This window comes from Acipenser ruthenus, chromosome 22 (genome assembly GCF_902713425.1).
Source record: "Acipenser ruthenus chromosome 22, fAciRut3.2 maternal haplotype, whole genome shotgun sequence".
Classification (NCBI taxonomy): domain Eukaryota; kingdom Metazoa; phylum Chordata; class Actinopteri; order Acipenseriformes; family Acipenseridae; genus Acipenser; species Acipenser ruthenus.
The window spans coordinates 8,056,035-8,078,287 of NC_081210.1; the positions used below are offsets into that span (position 1 = coordinate 8,056,035).

At 38.6% G+C, this 22,253-nt stretch overlaps 1 protein-coding gene across 2 annotated transcripts in view; it reads right to left on the reverse strand.

The window, feature by feature from the left end:
* Positions 1–264: 264 nt before the first annotated feature.
* LOC117431071 (voltage-dependent T-type calcium channel subunit alpha-1H-like) overlaps positions 265–22,253 on the reverse strand; it is a 126,747-nt gene continuing 104,758 nt past the window's right edge. The window contains exons 19-35 of one of the 2 annotated variants that reach the window (XM_058995945.1): positions 22,130–22,253; positions 21,629–21,697; positions 19,531–19,715; positions 18,088–18,214; positions 17,590–17,715; positions 17,238–17,327; positions 15,896–16,088; positions 11,404–11,555; positions 10,309–10,418; positions 7,828–7,961; positions 7,242–7,312; positions 5,888–5,966; positions 5,239–5,360; positions 4,525–4,824; positions 2,228–2,414; positions 1,898–2,076; positions 265–1,770 (exon numbers count right to left, since the gene is read on the reverse strand). In XM_058995945.1, the coding sequence (XP_058851928.1) occupies positions 556–1,770; positions 1,898–2,076; positions 2,228–2,414; positions 4,525–4,824; positions 5,239–5,360; positions 5,888–5,966; positions 7,242–7,312; positions 7,828–7,961; positions 10,309–10,418; positions 11,404–11,555; positions 15,896–16,088; positions 17,238–17,327; positions 17,590–17,715; positions 18,088–18,214; positions 19,531–19,715; positions 21,629–21,697; positions 22,130–22,253 (3,463 nt within the window). In that variant the 3' untranslated portion in view covers positions 265–555. Of the gene's footprint in view, positions 1,771–1,897; positions 2,077–2,227; positions 2,415–4,524; positions 4,825–5,238; positions 5,361–5,887; positions 5,967–7,241; positions 7,313–7,827; positions 7,962–10,308; positions 10,419–11,403; positions 11,556–15,874; positions 16,089–17,237; positions 17,328–17,589; positions 17,716–18,087; positions 18,215–19,530; positions 19,716–21,628; positions 21,698–22,129 lie in introns of both variants that reach the window. The other variant, XM_058995944.1, reaches the window with a different exon arrangement.

The following is a 22,253-nucleotide window of genomic DNA, read 5'->3' on the forward strand; positions in this document are numbered from 1 at the left end:
AGTTAAACAAACTGTTGCCAAATTAAAAATGCATTCAGTAAAGCACAATAAAACACGAACCAACTTGGATTTCAAATTGATGTGTGCAAAGATTACAGTTCTATATAAAAATATGTGCATATGAAGACATTTATTTTCTTCACCAATGCTTCATTTTTTTCTCTATTTTACACAGCAAGATATATATATATATATATATATATATATATATATATATATATATATATATATATATATATATATATATATATATAAATTGTACAGTTTGTTGCACTTTTTCATACTGTGCATCTGAACAATATAGTGCCAGTAAATAAGTACACATTTTAAAAAATGACAAAAAAACTGAACCCAAATCAATGTGATTGAGCTGTGGGACGGTAACCCCAGTTCCATTCTGAATTTTTTTTTTGCATATCCCATTTTTGTGCTCCCTTCATGGTAACTTATTTAAAAAAAAAATACTGGTAAAGGGGTTGGACAGGAGAACAGTGGGGTCCAGTAGTAACACCTTATTTGCTCGCATACAGGTTTTTGCCTTAAACCCTATGACGGCTATACGACTGAGCCGTCTGTGTCTTCATCCCTTGTGCTGACCATGCGGACGAGCCCGTGCTTTCTCAAAGGGCTTCTCATTACATTAAGCAATCCTTTACTGCTTGTTTCAGGATTGTCAGTGTGCTGAACTTTAAGGTGGTCGGGTTTCTTCAGTTCTGAGGCCGCCTCCGTTTCGTTTTTGGAGTCAAAGGAAATGGAGGAAGAAGGGGTGGATTGGTCACTATCAGACAGGATGTCCGAAAGGCTGCTCATAGAGCCGATGTCTGATTGGTCGAAGGAGAATTGGGGGATGGAAAGGTGCTCTTTCAGGCAGGAGATCGAGATCCGCTTTTCGGATTTTGAAGGTTGGTCCGCCGTGGGCTGAGCATCTAAAAGGTCCAGGGAGTCCCTGTAAAGAGTGGACTCGGAGGACGGTGTCCTCCTTCGCAACAACATGCTGTTTTCAGATACTTTGGTTAGAGACGCAGCAGGGGCAGAGTTCTCATTCTCTAAGGGAGGATCTATAGAGATACAGGGTGGGCTCATCTTTTTCTTCCTCCGCGTGCCCAGTGAGTATGGAGATTCTGATTGGCCGTGCAGAGAAGAACGCCTCCTATCGTCCGAGGACTGGTCAAAGACAGAGTCTCCATCGTCAATAGAGGGGCAGATCTCAATGGAGTGCCTGCGTGGGTCATCGGTCCATGATGGTTTAGCCAAGAACCCCTCGGTGTCAACGCTGTAAAACTTCTTCAAGTCCTTGTCCTTCATGTTAGCTCCTGCCAGGCTGGTGGCACTGCAGCAGTTCTTCAGGGGGACTGGCGACTGGGTGGGGGAGATGAACGGGGACAGGGAGTGGCTCCTAGCCTCTGACTGCTTGCTCCAATCTTTGGCTGAGCTGTTGATGTGCTGCACCTCCTCATCCGTTTGATCCACCGAATCGAACATGGAGCTGACCGGGCTGGCGCTGCTGGTCTGGCTGGAGGGCCGACTGGGAATGCTGTGCTGGCTGTACACCAGCCTGTGGGTGTGCACGCTGGAAGTGCGGCTGCGGCGGGGCAGGAGGGGAGACGGCTGAGGAGTGCTGTGGGCAGAGACCGCCATGGGCCGCAGAAATGGCAGAGTCAGGCTGCTCTGGACCGGAACTTTGAACTGTAGACTGTCGCTGGACTGGCCGTGAAGGTTGTCCCTCAAATCGTCGCTGTGTGGGTCAAAGGAGTCATGTTTTATTGCCTCCTGTAAAGAAAACAAATAGTTATTTCCTGGAAACTGAAATATTTTATAACTAAAATACAGATGGATTAACAATATACAGAACAGGTCCCTGTTGCAAATGCAATGCATATGCCGTGCAGAAGTCTACCTGTCTTTGCAGAAGCCTGTTGACGCTGGGAGATCGGGAAGCAATCTGTTGGGCTGGGATCTTGGGCAGGCTGCTTTTCTCATGGAGAGGAGATGCAGAGTTTGAGTGAACAGTCGTCACCGGGACCTGGAGCAAAGAATCCACTTCAGCTGCTTCAAACTGCATTGATATCACAGACCCTAAACAAGGAGAAGATTAGAATACTGAAATACCTCTATTGAATGTGTTTAGTTTACCTGGCATCAATCATATACAGGGTGGTGGTGGGGGGGGGGGGGGGAGTTAGGGAACTCTGCACATTAGGGTTATGGTTATAATTGTCCCTAGTACCTGACTGCAGTTCTCCATCAAAAGACTCAACCTCTGTCAGGGGGTAAGGGGTGTTAGCTGACTTCACCGGTCGGAACATGTAGCTATCGTTGGGCAGAGAATGCATTCTTGACACAGAAACTTTCCTCACAGATAGAAGATTCTCCTGCCCATCCTCCTTCCCTGGTCTGCCACACCTAACTCCATCCTGCAAATAAAGAAAGAAAATGAAATGTTTATTCTCCATTGTTAATGCGTTTTATGCATGAACCCAATCACTCCAAATGAAGGAAAATGAGGGTTTAAAAAACTGTAATCGTTTGCATAATTGATGACTTTCAGAGCTAACAAAGAATTCAAGGCTTGGATCCTAGTAGGAAGTGCCACACGCAAAAGGAATGCTCAATAACTATGGAAAAGGATTGTCATGGAAGAATGGAATGTGGATTTTAAAAAACATTTTTTTTGGCTTCATGCCTTTTAGGACAGGTGTTTAATCCCCCAAATCATGACCTTTCCCAAATGTTTAGCTTCCAGTTTGTGACTCAGCCTTGCCACACTTTTAGGTATTTGGTGGAATAGGAATGTTTACATTCTTCACTACGAAATGACTTACTTGTAACATTAGAAATATACTAATACACCATTCACTAGTACTAAAATAGAAACCACCCGCTAGTACTTATTCTAACATTGGATATGCACAGGATAACAAGAAGCTGTTTAATTCCTAAGGAACAGAACCAGGGACTTAAAAACTAAAAACCTAGGGCTGTATTCATAAAAGTGTGTATTTCTTTTAAGCATGTTTCTATTATTATAATCTGTACGACACACACAATTACAGTGTTTTAGCTAGCTAGTAAAGAAAATGGTAAAAACCTTTTAAACATATTTAAGACACCTGTTTATTTTAGAAAAAGTGATTTATAAGGAGTTAACCCCAAGCAGCTATAACTTCATAAAGCACCATTCTTTTTCCACCTGACTCCAAGATGAAGCTTAATGGTGCTCCCTCTGCAGCAGGTCCAGTGAGGATGCTGAACAATCCACTGTAAAATGACTCCGCCAGCAAACTTTTCAGAGGCAGCCAATTATATTACACATTTCCCACTGGGCCATTTGCTACTAGGAATCCAGCGCCTTGAATCCATCTGAAAAACTCAACGGGAGGTTCTCTGACAATCCACACATTAAATGTGCATCTGTTTTCATCAGCCTCTTGGAATGTTAACAGGAGAAAGGTACAGACTTCACATTCTCACAGTTGAATGTGTGCTTCGCAGGTAATTAATTAAGTTTATTGTACAAAAAATGGACATCACTGTGAAAGCTCAAAACCATTCACTGCACCATTAACAGTTAGAGTTGAGAGAGGGGTAGAGCCACTGAACTGAAACAAGCACAACCAAGAGTGTTGTTAAAAATGCAAGACAAACTGATCAGATGATGATCTCTTTTTTAAATTAAAAGTCTGAACTGTAGTGGCATTAAGAATGCACATGCACAGAAGTGCGAACCACTTGCATAATTCACATTAGCATAAACAAATCCAGGCACTTGGAAACACAAGTTATTCCACTATCAGCAGCAAGCCACTGTAACATGATTTCCAGTTTACCATAATGAGAGTGCCCTAAATCTGTAATTCTGAACACTGGGGTGTGAATTATCAGTTCCTGTATTGAACCTAAAGTCTTACTTCTGAGTGTTTTGATACACTAATACACTAGAATAAAGGTCTTGAAACTGTTGTCATGGCTTCTAGCTGCTCAATAAGCAATTATCACCCTACCTTCTTTACTCACCACAGTGTATCAATAGCTTTTCTAAATCTTGGCTCAGATGTCATTGACATGGACATTTCATTAGCTCTCCAGGCTAATTCACCTTGTGCTGTCTGCACAGCCCCCAGAGCAGTGGATGATCCAGAGATCAGAAGGGTTTCAGCAGGCAAAGGCAAAGTGTTTGTCAATCACTCTTGCAGTGGTGCTGCCCTGGTCTGATGCGATCTGTCAAGGAGTTCAGCGGCTGAACAACCTCTGAAAATCGACTATTTTCAAATGCATCAGAAACATCTGGCGCTGCATTTGGCCCTTTGCAAGCTATTGTTAATAAAGCAAACAAGTAGGAATCTGTACAAAACCTGGGAGTGGAAGGTAGATGCAGGTTGTTTTGCTGGGTCACAGTGTTAATGTTTCATTGGGTTTCAAGTTCAGCAGTTAGCTTGTAGTGAGGAATCTAGTTTTATATGTAAACAGGACTATGTTACTGGATGATAAATGGTTAGCTATAATGTGCCCAGTGTCTTCCTTTACCTGTACTGGGGAGTCTGGCCTTGGCCCCACGTAGCTGGCCCTGCTATCAGGGCCGAGCGGCCTCCCCCCTGTTGAGGCGCTGAGCCGTCTCGAAATCTCCATCTCGATCTCAGCGTCCATCTCTGCGTCCTCCTTGGCCTCCTTGTTGCTCTCCTCCAGGTGCTTCATGAGCACGGCCACCACCACGTTGACCAGCACGAACTGTGCAATCAGCACGAAGGTCACGAAGTACACTGGCGAGAACAGAGGCAGGTAGCTCAGGCAGTGCTTGTCCTCACTGCTGCACTCACGCAAGGTGTCCTGGGACCAGAGGAAAGAGAGCAGAGGTTCTGTACCTTACGGACACCACTGCATTCATTGTGTAAGAGGTGGGTGGAGAATTACACTCTAGCAAGATCTCTGGGCTGGGTCATGCTCACTCAGGGCAGACTCAGTTTTGAGTGTGTGTTGCATTCAAATTATCAGCAGTGTGCACTGTATTGTACATTGCATTGCTACATTATTTCATAAAAAAAGGATAAACGATGAATCACCATGTTTATTCCACTTACAAACTTCAATATTATGATAAAAAATTGGAAAGAGACCCATGGTCAGAAAAATCTCACATTACCTGTTTACAAGTAATGTCAATGAGCTGCCTCATAACACGAGAGGCAACGAAAAATAAAAGCCAAGTCAATAAGAAAAATAATTGAAGATTTAAATTCTTACCTTCATTATGCCGTTCCAATTATCCCCAGTGGACACCCGGAACAGTGTAAGAAATGCCATTCCAAAGTTCTCAAACGTAGCGTGTCTGCTTAAACCTTCACAAGGGTTTTCATCATTACAAACTGAAAGAAAAGGAAGAGTCATTTTTTAAACCAGTACACTGGTTTAACATTTGGGTCCTTGTTCAATTAGGCAGTATCAGCAGAGTTCCTAAAATGTCTGATAGTTCTGACAAAGACTTGAGTTTTACATTAAAATAGAATTTCAAGGTCAAGAGAGTTCTGGTATGTTTTTAATTTTTAAAGAATGACCTGCTTTCTGAATTGGAAGGATATTTGTCACTCTGCCGCCTTCACTGATCGCTTTTGTACTACAATGAAAAAAATGACTAGCATAAAAAGGACAGACATTTTACAGTAATTCCTGCTAGCATTGAATAGAGCACTATCACAGTTTGCTTCCTTTTACTGCACCCTTTGAACACCCCAATAATAATAGTTTAACCTACATGCTCAACACTATGGCGTTAGGAGGCAGTTTTAATTCCTTAGAAAAGCTCAGTGCTGCTGCCATTAGATTTATTTTTATACACAGCAGTAGCAGTGGCAGTGGGCTGGTTGAGCCTCTTAATTTTTTCTGTGTTACTCACTTAACTTCCCGAAGAGCTCCACTCCCAGAGCTGCGTAGATGAAGAACAAGAGCATGAAGAGCAGGCCGAGATTCCCCACCTGGAGACGAGACAACGAGGCTTAAACAAGACCAGACACATTCCTGCCTTTCTTTAGCTGCCAGCAGTCTATGTAAATAGGTCACTGTTAGGTGATTATGAAGAAGGAGATAGCATTTGAATGATTTGCAATTTGCTCAGTTCGGGAATGGAGAGGAAAAAACTAAACAAAATTATAAAAGTAATAACAGGGATGGAAATAAGACTCCCATTGCACAGCAGTTTGATCCATGTCTGGTTTTGCTATGAGTTTAATAAGACACACCTGCTTGTTACCTCTACAATGGGGATAATCAAGAACATATTAAAACCTGGAATGGGTGAAACTGCTGTGCAATATGAGTCTTATTTCCATTCCTGAATAATAATAAACAATTCTCCCAGAGAAGGGTGTAACACATATAATTCATACATAATACATTTAATTAAATTCATGGATCCAGGAAGATAGATGAGCAGATAACAGATTAAAGCAGCTATCCAGTACTTTGGTGCTATATTTTCATCCTTCCTTCCAGTTCCATAGTGACATCAGGCCTGGTTAATACAGTCTATGTTTTGTCTCGGTGACCTGACATTGATATTTTCTGCATCATGGTCCACACGTTGACATTTCAGCCATCCGTGTAAACAATGTGTCAATGTGCCTGTCAACAACAATGCGTCACTGGGAGCATAATCAAAGCTAAAATGTAACCTTTGTCTCAAGAAGCCTTAATAGAGTAGCACCTGCTGGGGACTGCAGAGTTGGAAGCCTTTTAGAATCAGATTTTCAGATACCTTATTTAATCATATTTCCAGTTACCGTGAATTAATTTAATCTTGCTGTTCATTATTCAACCCCCAAAAAATCAATATCTCTACATCACACAATACACTACAGAGGATGAATAGACAATAATAATAATAATAATAATAATAATAATAATAATAATAATAATAATAATAATAATAATAATAATAATAATAATAATAATAATAATAATAATAATAATAATAATAATAATAAAAAAGCCAGGTTTACCAGGATCAATTTCACCTCTGCCCAAAATAATACTTCTGTGTTGTGTTTTATTGCCAATAAATAGATGAAAGTTGGATGCATAAACAGATAAAGCTACATATGTTTCGTGTTTATTTAAAGATTTTGCATGGTTAAACTGAAGAATATAGCAAAGCCCGCATTCCAACGTGTGAGCTACAGATTCTGTAGATACATTCAAGCGATCATAGAGTGACAGACAAACACACCTTTTTCACAGAGCATGATCCTTACCTGAGGCAACGCCTGCACCACTGTATCCAGCAAAGCTCGCATCCCAGTTGCCATCTTTAATAGCTTCAGAACTGAGAAAACAGGAAATCAGAAATCCATTACTGCATGCATTGTGAAAAAGGTTTTTGCCAGGGTTTATGTTCACATTGTTATTTTGAGACTTTGACTGCTTTGTGCAAAACCAATCAACTCTGAGGGACACAAGTGATATACTGCCCAATTCCATCAGAAGAAATAATGATCAGAATGTGGCCAGAGTCAAATCAATATTATTATTTGCAATCGATTCAATAAGTATTCAACCCCCCCCAAAAAACACTTAATCATGGAGTAGTGCCCTGCATATTTAAAATGTAAAATTGCAATTGTTTAGTTATATCACATACACAAAGTTATTGCTTTTGTTTAGTTTGGTCACTCACTTTGTTAATGCTGTATTTTAAATATTAAGCATGCTTAAGTCAGTTAAAGCTCTTATACAATGTGTATTAAATGTGCAAGCAACACATATATTGATGTCAGTGTGCCATAATACAAAACTCAAATAAGGATGCCAAACAGAAAAATAGCAGATTAAAAGCTGTACCTCTTGCGATTCTTAGCACTCTCATGATGCGGATGATGGTTGGGTTAATTGGAAGAGAGGCATTCATTTCAATTTCTTCCAATGTAATTCCCATTATGGACAGAAGTACAATGGACAGATCCAGCTGGTTCCATCTGTCCAAAAAAAAAGAAAAAAAAGACTAAATGAAGGAAGCTAAACTGATCAATTCTACATACATGCGAAAATTTCCTAACATATTCAAAGAATCATTCAATAGAAAACAATCACTCCTAATTAATCTTACAAAATAAATAAATAAAAAAAAACATAAAATCCAAATCAAATCAATCAGACCGACACTGAATGGATCTGACATTCTCCCTGCACTCAGTCAGTGTGGCACTTTGGAAAAGGTAATTTCTAGGAATTTCTAAATTCAGATTATGCCAAGCGACGACATTTGAATTGAATTCTGAGGATCTTGGCTTGATTCCTAGTAAAGTCCATAGCAATTATACCATCATCACAACTGGCACGGAAATAAAATATACTAACGTTACATTTGCACCAGTTCCCTTCACCTTGGCCTGTCATTCACATGCTTTGTAAAGCAGCTTTGAGATGCTGCTGTACTTCAAAGGCATTGCGGAGTATTGAATTAGATTGCCAGGGCCACTCAAAGACGCCGCTCTTGTCATAGCTCCCATTCCCCCCAGTACCACTTTTGACCCGAGGTAATTTCAGACATTCATCACATTACTAATAACAGTCATTCTTGTCATTTTGCCCCCTCCATAGTTCTGAGCAAAATTAAATATATGGCTTTAGGGCAGCAACAAGAGCAGAGCAGGTATTATTATAAGCTGTCCTTTCATCTTGTCGCCCTGAGCTGTCCAAGATGGATTTCTTTACACTGCTATGAGCTGACCATGCCCAGGTAATGCAGGTAATACATACAGTACACTGGTTAATTTACTTTGTAATGTGATACTTTGTAACAACTGTAAGTCATCCTGGATAAGAGTGTCTGCTAAAAAATAAATACATAATAATAATAATAATAATAATAATAATAATAATAATAATAATAATAATAATAATAATAAAAACCCCTCATTTCCTCAAACAGGACAGCCCTGTAAAAAGAGCTGCATGTCGACTTATATGTCCTGCATAAATACATTCAAATGTTCTGGAAAATGATTTTTATATTCGTCTATCTTATTAACCTGTTGACACTTCTATTTCTCAATCAGCAGTGTTGTTCAAACCTGTGACATCACAGGCCAGCATGTTGTATGTGTAACTACACTGTGCACATGATGGGTGCTGGCATTTCTCATATTTACATTTAGCACACATGTATGCGCAGTTCAGAACAGAAGTAAGAGGATGTATGAATACATACACACACACACAGTGTTAAGAAATATACCATCCATCATGTACTGTACCATCAAACTAAAAATACATTAGTATAAACCCTCCAAGGGCACAAAGAGAGACGCCTGTAGTCAGAAGTGAGAGGCAACAAACTCAAGCCCTGCGAGAATATTTAACTTTCTTTCTGTCGTGATCCGAAGTAACTGTCAGTTCAGTTGAGTATGGCTGAGTAAGCATTGTGTTTTAGGCAACACTTTTATGTAACACTAGTCAAAACACATTATCTGCTTACAAATATATCTTATCTTTATACACTGTACATGGCAATTTAAAAAAAGCAAGGTGTCATATTTCTGACCTCTGGAAAACTGTGCAGTGGGTTGTTTAAGCCATGTTTTCCCCAGTAGGACGACTGAAAACAACTTAACCCAATCTGAACCCTTGACATGGATGAAATGTTTAGACCTTCAAATGCACTTCTAAAATGGCTCATAACTATAGGGAAATCTGAAATACCCTGTCTCCATTGGAATTGAAGGGGTCTCTGTCATTCACTTGTATTGAAAAATGATAATTCTGTTCCAGGATTACTGGTTGTTAAGCACGGGTGACTATAAACACAAGGACGTTCCTGGTATACATCAAACAAGAATAACCCTTCCAAATCATGCAGTGTTTATTGCTTGCTGTCTGTTTGACACAGGAGTATTAAACTAAAAATAAATCAATTTCCAAGGTAGAACACACATTTGAATTGATCTAATAAAGTGCCTTCCATGTACTGTATGTGTGTGTCAAGGCCCTGTGTAGATAACAAAAATAACGACAGCTTAGGTCACAGTAACTAGTCTTAAAAGCTGGAAAGAGACTGCTGAGGATCTGTCGGCAGAGTGTATCTCAGATAAGTAGTGTAAAAGGAAAAGCCCTGCTGCTTAGGGACCTGAGCTGAGCTGAGCTGTGCATTGGTGTGGATGAACTACTTTGGATGCCAAAATACCAAGGGCCTGAACTTACAAAGTTTGTAAAGAAGTTTACTCTAAACAAGCCTGTAAAAAAAAAAAAAAAAAAAAAAAAAATCAACCGGTTTACTTAAAAGAAAAAAAAAACCTCCTCCGATAACATAACATGACATTTTACCTGTCTTTAAAGAATCTTCGAAACCCAAATGCCACCAGTTTTAAGATCGCCTCGAACACAAACACTATGGTGAACACGTAGTTGCAGTATTTCAGGGCCTCATCCAGGGACTGTGGGGAAATACAAACACAAAAACTGTGACTGTACCAGAGAACTCAATAGCAGAGTATCAGTGATTAATCTGCATACAGAACTGTGGCGCCACTGGCATTTTAATGATTGCATTTAATGTCTATTACCCCCCAGTCCTACAATCCAAGCACACCTGCTGGACACTGTCCACATTAGATTTTGTCCTACTGCCACCGAAATGTTTGCAGGGTATGCTGCACACCGAATAATCACTACAGTCAAGCAGTGTCAGGGTTACAAGGCAGACTTACAATACATATCTTTAGGGCTTGATTAAAATGACCAGAGCTGGGATTAAAATTGTACATAGTTAGTACATAAAATAAATAGAATAAAATAAAAATTAGAATGGATGTATCCTTCAAGACATCACAAAAATGTACTGCCCTGAACAGCTGCTCTTTAAAGAGCTAAACCCTCACCTTGAACACTAATGAATGACCTGTCCATTGCTGAGGGGCTGTGGTAGTTTCTCAGGGGAATGGACTATGGAACAGGGTCAGCACCTCTGGCCTTTGAGAAGGGCCACCGGATCTTTAACATCCATAAAGCACACAGGGAATTAGCTTGACGTTTCATGTATCTTGTCAGGTCCCTCATAGACCTTTTGGATTGTTTGTTTGATTTGTGTTTCCCTTTAAATATAATCAGCACCTTTTCCATTAACTCACTTAGCCATGTTGCTAAATATAAATCCATTGGTGGTCAAACACAGTGGTTTCTTAAATGTATGACACTTTTAATTACATTGTACTGTGGTAAATCTGCATGCTTTACTGTGGTACCTTAGCTTGTTTTGCTTTACATTGCATTAGCTATATATGCATCATCTTTTCCTAAGAAACTGCCACAAAAATTCAATGATGATGTTTTAATGTAAACGGCTTGCCGTATGCTGCACCACGCCACATCACAGTTCACTTTTTCACAGCCCCATTTTCATGCAGTAGCCACTGCTTTTACCTTTGGCTGATGGTAGTGCTCCATGGACATGGTGACAACATTAATCCCAATGATGAAGGTGATGAAGAGGTCCAGGTAGTGGCTGGTACACAAAGTGTGGATGTAGAGTCGGGCAGGAGAGTAATTGGCATAGTACGGGCGGCGCTGGGCTTCTATAAACAAGAAGACACAGCACAGGACATCAGAAACCAGCAGTATACTGTACAACAGAGCTGGCTCTGTGACTCTTAACAATAAGCGGCTTCCCATGTGAATTCAGCTTACACTGCAGTTATTGGTTCTAAGTGTGGAATGCATCAGGATTTTCCTCAAATAGCATTTTGACTTAAACAAATTTGATGTACAAATTATCTGTAACAATGAAGTTCATCTTCAGGGTTTAGTTTGGGAATATTTTAGTGCCAAATTACTTACACAATAAAAAGAGACTAGCAGAAGATTAATATTATTATTATTATTATTATTATTATTATTATTATTATTATTATTTATTTATTTATTTATTTATTTATTTATTTATTTATTAGCAGACGCCCTTATCCAGGGCGACTTACAATTGTTACAAGATATCACATTATTTTTTACATACAATTACCCATTTATACAGTTGGGTTTTTACTGGAGCAATCTAGGTAAAGTACCTTGCTCAAGGGTACAGCAGCAGTGTCCCCTACCAGGGATTGAACCCACGACCCTCCGGTCAAGATGCCAAATGGATGGATGATTATATATATATATATATATATATATATATATATATATATATATATATATATATATATATATATATATATATATATTACGTTTAAACATTTCCTGCCCACTTATTGTGAATTTCCACCTAGCATCCAGCAAGTACAATTGGGAATATATTAATTTCACCACCTAGTTTAAAAAAAATAAAATAAAGATATGAATAGGCAAATCCTACAGCATTATTTATCACTTTGTTAAACTTGTAGAGATTGGTTTGTGATCCTGGGAATGGAAAAATAGAAAAACAGCTCATTGTAGTTTAAAAAACCCAAACTACCATAGCTCCTGACCAAAAGGCTACAGTTTTATTACTACTATTCAGCCATAATTTTAAATTCTATTAAGCAAAATCATTATTCAAAGCACTACTGTTTGTCAAATTTTCAAGCAAACAGGCCCGGGGGCTAATCAACTGTTGTAATTACTTTATTTAGATTCCAAAACAGTAACAATAAAAGTACATTAATCTCTTGTACTTATTTTTTGTTGCACCATTGCCTGTCAATACTTTCACTAATCATATTTGCTTTGCTACTTATTTAAAAGATCATTAAAGCATAGCCCAATCCAATTCTTATAAAGAAACAAAAATTTTAATTTCTAAAAAAGTTATTTGGTTACATGTTTCATGCATCTGTCCCATGCATTTGCTGCATTTGTTGCATTAAGGCATGCAATATTCAAATTAACATGCGTTGCTGCCTTGCAAGTTTAGGGCAGATGGGAATCTTCAGGTAATACAGTAAAAAATAAATAAATACATAAGAGTTCTCATCAACACTGAACACACTTCACAAACCATCTTTCTGAGTCTGCCACTTATAAACAGATGTTTAGAAAAATGCAATTTCCAAAAGCAAACACTATTTTTGTTCTTTAAAGTCAAAATCTACAGCTAATATACAGGATACTGTGGGAGGATGGACAAGTGATACACAAGACCTGAACTGCCACACAATACTACACTGTAATAACTGTTCTTTTACTATACTACTGTAATAATGACCATACTCAATCAGTGTTCACAGAGCTTTTTATACCACATTTATATTTTATTTGTTTTTTAACCATTATTTTTATTCATTTTCCAATTTTCTCCCAATTTGGAATGGCCAATTATTATTCAAGCTGGCTCACCGCGGCAACCCCTGAACTAACTCAGGAGAGACGAAAACGAGTGCCATCCGCTTTTTTTTTCACTGTGCAAGCACGCCGTACAGCCATATTATACTGCTTGTTTCTTTCAATAGACAGCACTGTTTCTTTCCAGTGCTATTGACTGCAGTGGTGGAATAACTCCTTCAGTGGGATGTATAGTGCTACAATGGAAGAGCCTATAGGTGATTAATTTATAGAATTAACTAAACCTGTGGCCAAAAGTTTTGCATCATCCTATAGAATTAACTAATTTTGCTTCATAAAGTTGAATGAAAACCTGCTGAATAATGTTATGTTAACATATTGAATTACATGCCGCTTTGTAGTTTTCCATATACTGAAAATCTAGCAAATACTGTACTACTGTTATGGCTTCTGGTAGACTTTAGCAATCTCATTTTGTAATTTCTTTGATATATTTCTATTTATGTTGTTTACCTGCTTCCTGACTCATCTAGGGGATTTCTCTTTGATATGTCAGTTTCTGTGATCCTAGTGTATTTCCTGGGGATGCACTGGACAGCATGTCTGATCATGATCTTCCCATGAGAAATCGACTAGCTACCAAGATGCAACACATCCTTAAAAAGTCCATCATGTACATTTGGACACCCAGATTAGCGTTAATCTTGGACTACCTCACCTAAAGTCTGTGAAACCATCTGACTGTATTTAATCCGGCACATTTTCTGCTGTTTTTTTGCATACTGTCTATATATGCTATAAAGCCTTTATACAGTCCTGATACCTGAAGCTGTTACTAAAGTGCACTGCTGGCAGATCAGCAACTGTGATGGCAGACTGACAGCTTCCAGCAGCCTGCTATGAGGTTCAACAGAAGCGATATTAAAAACAGCAGGGCTATGGGGATTCAGATACATAGCTTTTAGCTTTTTAGATCTTCTTGGTGGACTCGCTGACACAGGGAAGATGGAGAGAGAGCTAACACTTCAAATCAATTAATTATGTATCTGCACAAGCAAACTGAAGGTTACTCAGGGTTTTCAAAAAACCTTAGGAGAAACTTTCACTTCACACAGACCAGAAGGTCATCAAATATCTGCACATTCTTGACCCCAATGTGCTTGGGTGTTCTTTTACTACCTTACTGGAAAAAAACCAACACACACTTGAAAACCTACCATTAGTATTCCATCCTGGGGGCCTGTGTGTGCATTAAAATACATGTAGGGGCTAATTTAATCTACATTACCGGTTGTCACTTTGGTTTAAATTGTGTGGAATGAGCTGTTTCTTAAACACATTAGCCTACCGTGGAACTGTCAATAAAAGCAAAGTTAACTCTGCAAACATCTCTCACATGTATGGCAACAGGAACACTGTAAACATTAGTATGCTTACCTTATGTATGGAATTTATAATAAAAAAAATTACAATAGGGACATAATAATGTAAGCACCCACTGCCCTTCATGGAATAAATCTCAGCTCTCCCCTCTAAACAGGAAAGATGTTGCAATGTGGTTCACAGTGACCTGGCTTTCTGAACTGAACGGAGCACTGTCACAGGCATGATTAAATCACCACCTGTATAATTAGAAGAATTAATTATTTTAAGTGCTGTGCATACAGAGGACTGCGTCAGGATGTATGTTTGAAGCCCATATCGATCACAAGTCTTGTCACTTCAAGGTTTAAGTGTCTTCATCAGCAAACACTGACAATGAGCAATGTGTGCTTTTATCTTTTCCAGTTTATAAACCATGCATAGAACTACTGAGGGTTCCCTTTTTCTCAGTTAACCAGTTGTGGTTCTTCATTTGTGATTTTGTCACATCTGTGAAAAAAATAATTGTATTTGCTATGCTGTGGGTGCTTGTAATAACTCTGAAAAGTCCAAACTAGCCCAAGGCCTTAATTAGTTTTTACTGTGTTTTACACTCAGGAGACTGAGTGGTATCATTTAATTCTAGAGCCATTCAAAAGCAATTCCATATAAACTTTAGAAGTATAGGCCACATTTAGAAGATAGCCTTACCAGCTATCTCTAACACTCATTTGCAGTAAACAAATGTAAATGATAGATTCCACATTTTATCCACATCCAAAACCCAACATTAATTCAGGTACAGAACCATCATAATTAGCAGACACAGCCTGGCCAATATGAAGAACTGTTGAATGCCTCGTAAATTATGCTCTCTTCTCCTATCAATTAAATAGGAAATCGGCAACAGCCTAATGGTAGGAATGGGTTTTGTCATTTTCTTTTCTTTCTAAAGTGTGAAAGATAAATCAAGCCAACTGTTTTGTACATTAGATTAGGTTACTGTATTTTGTAAGAACCTGGGATTGCATGACCTTTTTTCCTGTTTTCCTGCTCAGTAGTGCGTTTTCAAGCCAGCTGCTTTGCCATGCCCTCATGCAGCATGTGTGTGGCATGCAGGGGCATGCTTTATGTTAACATGATGAGAAGATTCTTATTATCACTCTCTTTCATTCTCTATCTCTTTCTCTCGGCACAGTTCTGACAGATTACAATTGTTTTATTTTCAGATTATGGAAGCAGGCAGGGCTCAGAAAGATATTCTACCGACCAGACACGTATATCTCCTTACTCCTGCGCTTTTTCTCCAGCCGCCGGAGACGTTTCTCCTCTCGGAGGCGTGCCTCCTCTGCCTCCTGGTGCTGACGGCACTTGTGGAAGTTCTCCACCACCACGCCCACAAACATGTTGAGCACGAAGAAGCTGACGATCAGCAGGAAGGAGATGAAGAACAGCAGCATCCACGGGTTGTGGTTTCTAACAGGCTGTCAGAAACAAATGAGGAGAAAAACAATTCTCCAGAAGTGGAATAGAAGAAGTGAAGACAAGTGCAATTTTAAAGAAAAAGGTAAGGTCTATTATGTTCAAGGACATATTGCTGTCAGTAGGTGTTGTATTATAGTGCATTGATTTTTATACACAGATATCAGATCTGACAGTCAACAGACTACAGGGAGTTCCAAATGTCTCTCCTATCAGGTGGTGGATACTGGGGGTATGACTTAGCAGCAGGACTAGCATACACAATACTAGAATATAACATTCTGCAAGACTCGATTCATGCATTGCTTGCCTACTTGCTAAGCTGATGAAAATACAGAACCACAGGCCCCTTCATTAGGAATGTCTTGGTTTGTATATGCATTTTTTTAATAAAATCATTACTTTATAATATAAGGAATGAATGACATCCAAGTGTAAGGCAACTAAAACATTGAACCAGGACTGAGAAAGTTTATAATGTCCCATATAATGAGGGATAATTAAAACAGTTATGGCCACTAATTCGGTATTTTGGGGGCCAAGTTGCCATCGGAAAAAAAGCTAGAATGATAAGGAATAAAGCCTAAGGAGAACTACAAATACAAGAACAGAACAATTTGAACCCAAGACCGGACACATAACAGCCAACTTTCTAATCCTAAAACAATGTATACATTCGTTGTCCTTAGAGAAGAGCAGCATGAAGGAGATGAAGCTTGGTGTGCTCTAATTGGAAGCAGTGTGGGAGAGAAGAAATAGATATGACACCTAAACCTTGAAGGATTTTGACCAGTTTCACAGCGGCATTTCCTCATTGTACTTGACTCAAACAACTTAAATTAAAACTGCAGGTAACTGCAGTTTGGTAGTCTTCCACATCAGCCCCTGCATACTGTATTATTCATTATCTTGTTAGCCATTTATAGATTTAAAAGGTCATTACACAATTAAAGAAACAATCCACTACAAGAGTAACAGCACTCTAACTTCCAACCATTTTGGATACTATAGTCTGTCCAGAACCAGGCAACAACAATACAATGCATTTACATTCCAACTACTTAAATAAAGGCAGTGTGAGGCACAGGCGATTCAAGAGGTACAGTAAAGGGGTTATGTTATTAAACATCCCTGACTCTGAATCATCGTACCTGCTGATCTATCCCCACGGCATCCAGACCATCGTACATGATGTTCACCCAGCCATCCTTGGAGGAGAGCACGAACAGCGACATCAGGGCCTGCAAAGCAAAGTTCACACATATATACTCGCTTCCTTAGAGCTTAGCTCATAATCTTATAATATACTGCAACTGTTTCAGTTAAATGAACAGATACCTTGATATGGGTATGAAATAGCATAGTTCTCTTGACTAATGTATTCTACTGTACTTCTTGTTTAGATTCACTTAGTATATCATTTACTAGTCCAGTCATCACATTCTGTTGTGTTTTTCTTTATTACACATTTCACATTGATAAATCATTCCATATCCCCCATACCTGTCCCAAGTTGTCAAAGTTGTACTTTCTCCGAATCCACCGGTAGTTTGTTTGCAGGCAGTCAGATTTGTTGGTTATGTTTTTTGTGTCAAATCCATCACAGTAGTAAAATTTTCCTTTAAACAGCTGCAAAATAAACGGTAATTCAACTAACAGCTTGTAAGGTTTTGATTTTAAATACTATTGCTGGTTAAGTAAATCCAATGACAGCTGTTGAGGTTGTAATGCAAAAAAGAAAAGGACATGCCTAATGCACATGCCTAAAATGATTTGTGTGTTTACAAACTGTTAACCCATAAACCATTTACAAGTAGTTAAAACGATTTCCTATTCTGGAAGGTCACATTGAACATTGTTGAGGTTTAGCACACTGACCTCAACAATGACAGCTTGAAAGAATGAAAGAAAAAAAAGAAAGACGCTGCTACAGTGTATTCCTGCTAGCACTGTAAACTTGACTTGAACCCCATAGTTAATTAATGCTTATTGGTACTGTACCTGCACCCCGAGGATACCGAATATGATGAAGAATGCACAGCAGATCAGCACGATATTACCAATGGGCCGAAGAGACGTTATTAATGTCTCTACCACCAGCTTGAGGCCTGGAGCTCGGCTAATGACCCTGCAAGGAATCACAATGCCACAGTGTCAACAAGTGCTCATCGTGTACAGAAACTGAATGCTGCTTGACATGCTCAATAGTTTGTTTTGATAATTTGATAACTTAGTTATTCCACACTTATTCATAATAAACCCCAAGAATTACAAGAACAGGGAACGCCATTATCATGAGTTGATAATTAATCATTAATGTTAATAAAAGTTTTATTACATCGTTACTAGTTTTATTTTCCTTATGGAAATATGATACATCTTTGCATGACTACAGCGTAATCATTGTTTAATATATTTTTGACATGTTTTATTCATGTCTAACACAATTAATATATCAAATGAGAAAAATTAAATTAGCTCTCTGCTAAAGTTATTTTGCAGATATAGGAATCCTTGAAGGCCTGAACCAACTCTCTCTCGATGGCTATTTCCTTGCTGAACTTTCTTTTCATATTGTGTCATTTTTTTAAAATAGTGGAAGCACAATACATTTTAATGATCAAAACAGAGACTAATGTGGCTATGACATTTAACTAATATATTAAAATAATACAACGTAATAAAATCAGAATTGTCAGATAAATCACCATTATGATGTGCACATCTAGATGTGCCAATAAACACTGAAGATACTATGTACTTTCTCATTTATCTGTCATCAGTTCCCTTGTGAGCTACCATGTGGAAACAGAATAATGACTTGACACCAATATTCTCAATAAACAAAGATTATGAAAGAATGTACTCCTGTGTCCTATTGACCAAACTAATTAAAAAATAACAGTAATTTATTTTACTATAGTGCTTAAAAACTGAAAACATAATTTACTCCAATCCTTTACTAATAATAATCAAAACTGTATTAGGCCACTTCCATATAAGGATCACCAATCTACAGTGAGCACTCTGATCAATCCATGACCCGTAGTTCTGCTATTTGTTTTGCTGACAGGAGAATTGGGATACTGGGCCTGTGTACTGTAAGAAATGATAGTAAGGAGTAAACAAAGTCTTGCTTTTCCTTTGCAATACAGAATTTCTCCTACTTAACTAAGATTGTTGTTTGAATTGTCTTCCATGTAATGCATGCCTTCTCTGTATCACCTTTCAATGAAAACACCTTTTCCAGTGATCACAGTAAAGCATATCACACGTCCAAACATGCTTTTAAAACTGACTGGACGACAACAGGAGGCTGTGATCAGGGTTAAGAAGGTATTCCAGCCATGCATGCCATGAATGGAGTGGCATGTAAAATTAAGAGCGCTTAATAAATTTAGTCCAAAGAAAACTCCATGAGGAAAAGTGAGGTCCAGCTCTCACCTTAGCGGCCGGAGTGTTCTCAGCAGTCGAAGAACCCGAAGTATCCCAAGAATCTTTGCTCCCCCAGCAGAGGCCAAGGAGACAATGATATCAATTACTGAGACAAAGACCAACACCCCATCCAGAATGTTCCAGCTGCTCTGGAGGTAGGTATTCTCACCCGAGAAGAATCCCAGAGCAACAACCTGTAAGCATGCCAGACACCGATGAGAAACATTGCACTGCCAGTAGGTGTATGAGGAACAACACAACCTCAAGAGACACCAGACCTTTAAAATAAATTAAACAATCGCTATTCAAAGTGGATCAACGATAGATTTAAATCAATTATGTTGCACAGGACATAATAGCCACAAAAACGTATGTTTCAAACAGAGAACACCCCCCCACAAATCAATGGTTCGGGAGGGTGGGAATAAGGAAATTCACAGAGATGGACAGCTCTGACCAGTAGCTATTTTTATTCTCCACTTACAAGCATCTGACTCAAGAGGAGGTCAGTCAAGAGTCTGAAAGCTTGCATTTAAGGTACTGTGATAACGAATTAAAACTTTTAATTAGAACAGTGGTTTTGTGTTTCTACCTACAACATGACCTGAATGCCGTAGATCCTGAAAAAATAATTGGGTTGGTGACAGTTACGTTTGTGTGAGCCGTGGCTGTAGTAATCCCATTGTGGCACTGGTACAATGTCGCACTGGTGTATTAGTTGCTCCCCCCTTTTTAGGGCCCCTGAAAAATGCCTAAAAATCGACTTATACAACGTTTTTTACAGTAATTTGAAAAGAAACGTAGTCAAGATTAAACTGGATTTAGAGTTTCAATTCATGTTACAGCTGATTTTGCTTTTGCATTTCCATTAAACCTAGAAGCCTATGTATCTGTAGTTTTGAGTGGAGTTATCTTTCACAGACCTGTATACAGAGTTAAAACATGTTTTATATCATTTGGTTTCAGCTGCAGTTGAACTTTTGCTCCTATACTTAGTAATCTAATTGTATACTAAGTGGTATGCAAATTCAATTTAAGGGTGCTTGTTTTCTTTGGTAGTCAACTTCTCACATGAGTACACAATGCAATTTCCACGCAGAACATGTCCTGACACATTGTTGTCCAACAAAATATATGGCATTGATACAAAACCATTATATTGAGGGAATGCTGCCAGGAAACACTATTCAATTTGCTACACTTATTATATCTAATAGAGTATTTGCTTTATACTTGAGACTCTTGTGAGAAGATGAGAAGAACCAACAGAGGAATTCTACCTTGCTAAATGAGCTGTGATGCTATTGGTTGTTTGGTATCTCCAGTGAAAGTCTAACACTTTCTCTAGCTGGAGGAGACAGCAAAATCAAGCACTGTGTCTCCCCTGTCCCTAGATAAACCTATCTGGGCTTTCTCAAGCTGGCAGATACTGATATACATTTTAATTCTTTTTAAAACGATCATCATTTCAATTTTCCCCTAGTGGTAATTACATTCACCAAGCCACAGGAGAGGTCTCTCAGTAAATTAGAATGAACATTTGCTGTTTGCTCAGCTGCCAAGTAAAACATTAACTGTTACTGCATTAAACATACAGATATGTAAATGACAAAGGTATGTCAGTGCTATGGATAATATCAACACATAACACATTATGACATCATGAAAAAGTAGGTCATCATGACCTACATCTATAGCATGTTGAATAGCGCATCATAATGTAACCACGTATTTCAATACCAGACCTCCAAAGGCCTTCAGTAGTTCAGCCAACAGTGATGGAAATAAGACTCCTATTGCATAGCAGTTTCACCCATTCCAGGTTATAGGTAACAAGCTCAGGCGTGTCTTATTAAACTCATAGTAAAACCAGGAATGGATCAAACTGCTATGCAATGGGAGTCTTATTTCCATCCCTGAGTCAATCAGGTGTTTCAGTAACACGAATCAGGAGGTCACCGTGACCTAACCTCAAAGTATAACTTCTTTTGCTATACCTTTCAATGCAAAGTTGAATCAAATTTGGGCAATGCTGTTCTGAAAATCCCAATTTTTAAACTGTAACAACCAATAAGTAAAACTACGTTATAGGAAGAAAGACACCTACCTTAACTGTCGTTTCCGTAACAAAAATGGCAGTGAAGATGTGATTAGAGACACTTAGAAACACCCTCTCCTTTATAAACAAGAAGCATGAAAAAAGGATGAAAAAATCATTATAACATTGGTAATTGTAGTTATGTTCAATATCTAGAAAAGCTACCAATCAAGTTATCACATACAGTGCTATTCCAACTGCACCACTGCTCTTTTCTTAAAGCAGAAATCAATGTTCAATTCAATAATTTTAAATAGCAGATAGCTCTATTTGATTGTATTGAGGTTCTGCTGGCAGGAAGCCAAGAGGCAAGCTTATCAAAACGTCTTTAACTAAATTTGTCATTTTGTAACATCGAGTTAATGATAGACTGGAGTACACTAAATCTTGAAGCTCATCTGAAAAAGCATTCCTCTGGAACATGAACCAAGACAACAGTTATGAAGGCTTGCGGTGTGTCATGCTGGAGGTCAGAACTGGGGAAAGAATTATTAAAGTAATACTGCTTACTGTGCTGTGAGGTTGAATATCAGGCCTCTCCAGTGCAATGGTGATACAATTGAGGAAGATGAAAACAAGAACCACATAGTCAAACATCTTGTGGGAAATAACCTTTTGACACATAACGCGAAAC